We start from the raw sequence: 7,132 nt of genomic DNA on the forward strand, positions 1-7,132 counted from the left end.
GTTAATCACTTTCTGGCCATGAGGCAATTAAGATACTCAGGGAGCCCTGAAGGCTCCACTAGACAATATTTATGCAGATGGTGGCCACTCTGTTTTTTACCTGCAGGCCATAAACAGTGGGTAGAGGAAAACCAAAAGAGCATCACATTCAATCTTATAAGCAGAACACGGCAGAAGTTAAGGTCCACGTCTCCATTGCCACTACCCTTGCAAATGAGATTAGGAAGAACAGTTCTCTCCAAGAAGTAGCACTTAGTTAGACTGCTCAATACCTTAAGAGTAAGTAAAAGCACCTCTAAAGGACTGCAAAAAACCAATGGGACTTACCATAGATGCGGCATGCTCAATAAGGAAAAATATAGATATGGCTATGTAGTTTCATTTTGGAATTTTAAAATCATCTGTAAAATACCTTATTGGAACTTTAAGGGTTGAGCATTCTCCATGATCTGTAAATCTACCTCATACCCATGCTTGTTCAACACTAATAAATTCCCATTATAAGAAGTTTAAAATATACGAGTATTTCTAATTTGGGGCAAAGGTGACATAAGACTACCTTCAGGCTATGAATTAGATGATGCACAGGAGGAATAAAGAAGAAAAATGGCTACTTACTTCATATTTATACTTCTCACCAGCTTTAGCCTTTTTCAGTCTTTCTAGAGCTTCTTGGCGCCCCTTCTTTGATTTTTTTTCTCGCCGGGCTCGAGAAGCTACAAAACTCCCTGAATCTGACACAGCGGGGAAAAAGAAAAAATTTACAAGAGATGTTACAAAATTGTCAGCCATCTTCCCTCAAACACCAAGGAAAAGTTTCTAGCCAACAATAACATAAAATTTTAGTAATAAACAAGTAGATAATGTTTACAATGTAAATAATTCACAAAGCTCATGGCCAAACATACATATCCAAATATACATGACTCGCCAGAAAGTTCCTGTAAGATCCTGTTAAAACAAAGCCACTGTTATTTTTTTCTCCAAAAAGAGGAAAATTCCCAATTCAACTGATATCCTGCAGAGACACTAAACAAGGGAGATCAGCTGTTAGCTAATTTATCACCTTTTCATTAGAAATGACCAGTCAGAAGTAATCCAGTGGGTTATAGAAGCACTATTCATTTTGTATTCTATTAATCTAAAAGGCTTCAAGGAGCATCTACTCTTTGCAAAGTACTAGGCCCTATGAGACACAAAGACAGGCTGGGCGCGGTGGCTCACACCTGTAATCCCAGCACTTTGGGAGGCTGAGGTGGGCAGATCACCTGAGGTCAGGAGTTCAAGACCAGCCTGGCCAACATGGTGAAACCCCGTTTCTACTAAAAATACAAAATTAGCCGGGCATGGTGGTGCGTGCCTGTAACCCCAGCTACTCGGGAGGTTGAGGCAGGAGAAACACTTGAACCTGGGAGGCAGAGTTTGCAGTGAGCTGAGATCGCACCATTGCACTCCAGCCTGGGCAAAAAGAGCGAAACTCCATCTCAAAAAACAAAAAACAAAACAACAACAACAAAAAGATAAAAAAGACATGGTCTCTGTACTCACAACACTTACTATCTAACACAGGAGACAAGTAGCAACTGGCTCTAAACAATATTTAGAGGTCATACATGCCTTAAAAGAGATTCAGACAAAGTACCCAGAAATTCAAAGAAGGACCAGATTGAGGACTGGAGAAATTTAACAAAGATGGCTCTGAAGGGATTACTGATATACCACTTATTTCAAGTCCTCAGTCGGTTATGACATAGGATGCTACTAAAACAACTACAGGGGCTAAAATGGCTTGTCAAAAATTACTGAAATATCAGAGGACTTTAGTGTTTATTCATTCAACTTTTGAATTATTCATGCTCTGGTCATCATAAACTGATCATTCCACACGCACACTGAAAAAAATTCAGCCAGGTGCAGTGGCTCACACCTGTAATCCCAGCACTTTGGGAGGCTGAGGTGGGTGGATCACCTGAGTGACGTCAGGAGTTTGAGACCAGCCTGACCAACATGGTGAAACCCCATCTCTACTAAAAATACAAAAATTAGCTGGGCGTGGTGGCAGGCACCTGTAATCCCAACTACTTAGGAGGGTGAGGCAGGAGAATCCCTTAAACCCAGGAGGCGGAGGTTGCAGTGAGCCAAGGGTGCACCACTGCACTCCAGCCTGGGTGACAGAGCAAGACTCCATCTCAAAAAAAAGAAAAAAAAAAATCATCCACCGAATTAAAGACTTTCACATACCCACTGATGAATAACTAAGTCAAGCATAATAGTGCTGCCTGTCAACCATGAGTTTAGGCTCAGCATGATTGCCATCTATGTCTGTGAAATTTAGTATTTTATTGTGTTTGGTGCTAATTAATTTATAAAAGGAGCAGGCAAAGAAAAGGAGAAGTATGGATAAGAGGCAGCCTAAAACTCCAACCCCACTAGAATGTTCATAACAACATTAAGCTGCTTGACTAAATGTTTGACTGAAATAGAAGATACAATTTAAAGAACATGCACCAAATGCTGGCAATAAACTGCTGGAGACTATAGCTTAAAGGTGAAGCATAATTAGAGATCTTATTTTTTCTAGCTTTCTAGAAATGGAATCTCTCTTTATAACATCTCACTCTATTGTGTGACTTCCACATTTGACTTTTAAATCCATTTTCAGAAAGACACTAAGTAAAAATTAAGGAATAAAGGTACTTAATGATGACAGTCACAAAAACTTGGATGTCACTCAAATGATTTCAAAAATCACGAACAGGCCGATATGAAAAGGCTTCGAAGATTACTGAACATGACCCCTGAAAGTGAAAAGCTGGCCTCAGTGTATTCAAAACTCCCTTGAGGCCTGACATCTGTAGGTCTTCAAATGCACTTACTCCACAGGCAACAATGTTCCACTACACAGGCAACGCCCCATTACTACACAGGCAACAATGTTCCACTACACCGGGTTTAGGGTACAATTACAAATAACACAGAGCTGCCTGTCCAAAAGAGGCCCCCAGTGAAGTAAAGCAAAGTACCTGAAATTACCATCACAATATAAACATGGTGCCATAGAAAAGGTAAGAACTCAGTGCTGAGGAAATATACAAAGGAGAGCTGTTAATTTTGCCTGAGAAATCAAGGAAGGTTTCACAGGAAAGGTTTCCAATACAGGCCTAGAAAAAGGAGTCGAATTTCACAATCAGAAAACAAGGTAAAAAGTGGCACAAGCAAAAGAGGCATGAGCCAAATCACAAAGGGATGAAAATGTACAGTGTATTCAGAAACTGAGAGAAGTCAGTGTGCAAGGTAAATTCGACAAGAGTGTAGAGTGAGTAGGAGAACCAGATTGGGGAGAAGCAGCACATTCCAGCTCTGCCATTTGCTGGGTGACATGAGAACACCGGTTAACCAGTTAAGCAGCAGACAGGTGTCTTGTTGTTTTAAGCTGCCTAGCATCTGAAACTGTGAAATCCGGCCCCCAACCCTTATAAGTCTTGGTGAGACAACAGAGCCTATGTCCCATTACAGAAGCTGAAAAGGTTGATGCTCTTTTCCAGGCACCCTTGCAGCCTAGGGCATGGGCATATAAAATAGGCTCTATTAGGAACACCTGCTCAGAAATTAAATCAGAAGCTAGTGTCACAAGGAAAGGGGCATGGGTTTTAAAAGATTCTACAAGTAGCAACAGCTGCAGGAGGATTACAAAACTGACAATAATGTCAGCAATGTCCTAAGGTATGAGCTATAGCATCAAGTACTTGGTCGTGGTTGGCAATGACCTCCTCATTGGCCCATTTTTGAGGCACAATTTCACTCACTGTTCCTGTCTAAATAGCTCCCAGACTGGCTTCTTAGTCCTCCTGGAGTTTCTGTGAACACGATATTCTTCTAACAAATTCTAACCAATCTGCTAGAGTTGGTTCCTGCAGCTTACAAATAAGGGCTCTGACTGATGCAGAGCCTCAGGGTTCACATATGTGAAATGGGGATAATCATGTCTGCTTCAAAAGCTGTTAAGGATTACATGAGGATGCCTATCTTACTTTGCACTTAGCAATATAGGAGCGGCTCATGTAATGTTTCCGTGTGAAGTCAAACACACATCCACATACCTCACACACACCACACCTACGAGTACCAAGGTCTAGCTTCAGAAGGCAAAAATAAAGCAAAGCCGTTTTCTGCATATGATGTTTACCATCTGTACTTCATGAAGACAAACCATGTCCAGCCTACCTACCATCATAATGCCAGAGCCTGGCAGAAGGCTTATACCTAGTAGGTATGTAATAAATATTTGCTGAATGAACCAACGAATGAACCACTGTGCCTGCTTTTTTGATCATTAAACTTTCCCTGGCCAGATGCAGTGGCTCACGCCTGTAATCCCAGCACTTTGAGAGGCCAAGGTGGGTGAATCACCTGAGGTCAGGAGTTCGAGACCAGCCTGGCCAACATGGTGAAACCCTGTTTCTACTAAAAATACAAAAAAATTAGCCAGTGTGGTGGCCGGCACCTGTAATCCCAGCTACTCGGGAGGCTGAGGCAGGAGAATTGCTTGAACCCGGGAGGCAGAGGTTGCAGCTAGCTGAGATCGCACCACTGCACTCCAGCCTGGGCAACAAGAGAGAAACTTCGTCTCAAAAAAAAAAAAAAAAAAATTTTCCCTGATTTTTTTTCACATATAGTAACAGCCAGTTATATACCCTTCAACTTTTCACTGCCATTATCAAGGTGCCCTGCCTTCTAACACTGAAGAAAAAAAAAAAAGCCTACATTTTCTCTTTTGGAGTGTGTCTCCAATGCTTCACGTAGGTAAGTTAGCAAAAAAAGAATAAGCATGAAAAAATCCAGTTACAAAGGTTTAAATATTTGTTTCAAAATTACCATCTGGAGTACCTCTATCCTCCCCAAAAGCAGACAGACACTAGCTTACAGCAGTCTTTCAGGTAACAATCTTTCAGTCTGCTCTAAAGGAAAAATTCCAGTCACAAGTCCCCAGCAACTACTTAATCAACACCATGAGTTAAGAGGAGTCTCAAATTGCACAGTATCCACCAAAGTGATTTCCCGATGTTCATAGATGACGTAGTTTTTAGGGTGAAGAAAGGGCTGAGTGGCAAATCACTGATACAGGGCTGAAAAGACTGTTCACATACTCACACCCTACATCCCATCTGTAATCCAGGCAGGTCGACTCTCCAAAATAGTCTTAAAAAACGAACAGCTAGAACAAATTGAAATCTGTGACTCACAACTAGGTGAATGCAAAGGAAGCTGATTAGGAAGCGAGTTCTCATTAATGGTGATGTATCTGAATGACAGGAGAGGTGAAGGCTGAGCTAACAGTGAAGCATCTGATTTTAAGTTAGAAGTTTACTGAAGTCACGCTTTAGTTAAACACCGCTCAAAAATCAGACAAATCTATTTGCATTTTTGTATTCTATTTTTGGAAATAAAAGATACCCCTGACAAACGGAGTGATATACAGGGGATTTGAAATGCCCTGAATTGATGCCATTTTTTTTTGAAACTTCACCAGGAATGACTAGATTGTGAACAGGATTTCTACGCAGCACTTGAAGAACTTTCCAAAGAATCTGAAAGAAAAATTGTGAATGCATAAAGTAGAAACCCATTACCTAAAAATACAAAACGCTTTATTCCCAGATGACAGCACTTAAGAGTTTTCTTCCCGCTTAGTTACAATGTATAAATCTTTCCTGGAAGTTCCTACAAAAAGGGGCACAGATCTGTTCTGTTCAAGCCCTCAAGTGGATACTTAGGGTGATCGGAGTGAAATACTTTCGGCTAAGACAGTGCCCCACGGGGCCAGTCTCAATACAGTTATACCCAGCACGTGGGTGCAACTCACCAAAAGAAATAGAAACGCAATCGACTGTGGAGACTCTCAGTGGCAGAGGTGAGACAGCCTCCCAAACAAAAATTCCTCCAGGCTCGGGTCTGCCAAGAGCAAACCGCGCCTAAAGGAAGCCCGGTCCGACGCCAGAAAGGCCCCCGCCCGGGACGACCAAGGTCTGCGCCCAAACCAACCCGGGTGTGCACTCCCTTAGAAAAAAATAATGCAGAGACTCCCTCAGAACCCCCACCATCGGCAATAATGCCACGGTCCCAACCCGGAGCCCCGCGCGCGGAGTCGTCCCTCACCACTCGCCCCTATCTCACAGCCGTCGCCGTGCACTGGCGCCATGGTCCCGAATCTCCCGATTCCGCGCCAACCAGCCCAAAACTGGCGCGGGGGCCGAGACAGGCGCCAGTGTGAAAGCCAATCAGCGGCTCGGGAGGCTGCGGACTTCCGCCCGGAAGGCCACTGACGTGCCGCGGCGCGCCGCGCCCCGCCCCCGGCCTTCCCGCGGGCGCGCATTTGGCGCCCTGTGATGACCCCTTAGGGAAAAGCTAGAGCTGAGGGGAAGCCGGAGGAGAGCAGGAGAAAGAAGCGGTCGGGCGCTGGAAAGGCGCCGCCTGGAAACTGCGCAAGCGCACGCATGCTGATAGGAAAAGATTTGGGCGCGTGGGAGAAGGGGCGCTCTGGTTCTCAGAGCCGATTCTCCCGGAAAAGAGGCGCGGGCGGGCAGGAGAGTGGGCGTGGTTGGATCGTTTTCCCCAGAGCCTAGGAAAGCGACTGCCTCCTGCTGCGCGCTCTGAGTTTTGCCTGATAGTTTGCTTCTCAACAGTCTGGATACAGTGGCTGTGTGATTAACAACTTAAAGATATATGCTCGATCTTAAACAAATAACCAAAAGTAGCATTACCAATAAATAACCATCTGACCTCATATGCCTCCTGATGAAATGCGTATGAAAAAGGAACAACTTCGCCTATATCGTCTTCTTGCAAAAAATGTCTAACCTGAATCTAACCATGAAACAATCAGATGTATTCAAAATGTAGGACAATCTACAAAACACCTGACGTGAACTCCAAAACTTCAATGTTACGAAAAACAAAAAGGGCATTCAATTTTTGTGTATGGTACAATGGCTGTAATATATACATCTCATTTTATCTCTTTCCAAAGAGGTATAACATTTTTATTAAATAATGCCTGCCACAAATTTGTATTTTTTCCTACATTACTGCCCACATGCTTATTGATCCCTTCTTCATGTGACAACAACTTTGT

General features: G+C 43.2%; 1 protein-coding gene across 1 annotated transcript in view; it reads right to left on the reverse strand.

Annotated features, from left to right (window-relative positions):
* The window catches only part of POLA1 (DNA polymerase alpha 1, catalytic subunit), a 305,080-nt gene extending 298,796 nt beyond the window's left edge, over positions 1-6,284 (reverse strand). The window contains 2 exon segments of the mRNA XM_073013830.1: positions 619-734; positions 6,157-6,284. Coding sequence (XP_072869931.1) covers positions 619-734; positions 6,157-6,199 — 159 coding nt within the window. The 5' untranslated portion in view covers positions 6,200-6,284.
* Between the last annotated feature and the right edge of the window lie 848 nt (positions 6,285-7,132).

The sequence above is a fragment of the Chlorocebus sabaeus genome, chromosome X (assembly GCF_047675955.1).
Source record: "Chlorocebus sabaeus isolate Y175 chromosome X, mChlSab1.0.hap1, whole genome shotgun sequence".
Lineage (NCBI taxonomy): Eukaryota > Metazoa > Chordata > Mammalia > Primates > Cercopithecidae > Chlorocebus > Chlorocebus sabaeus.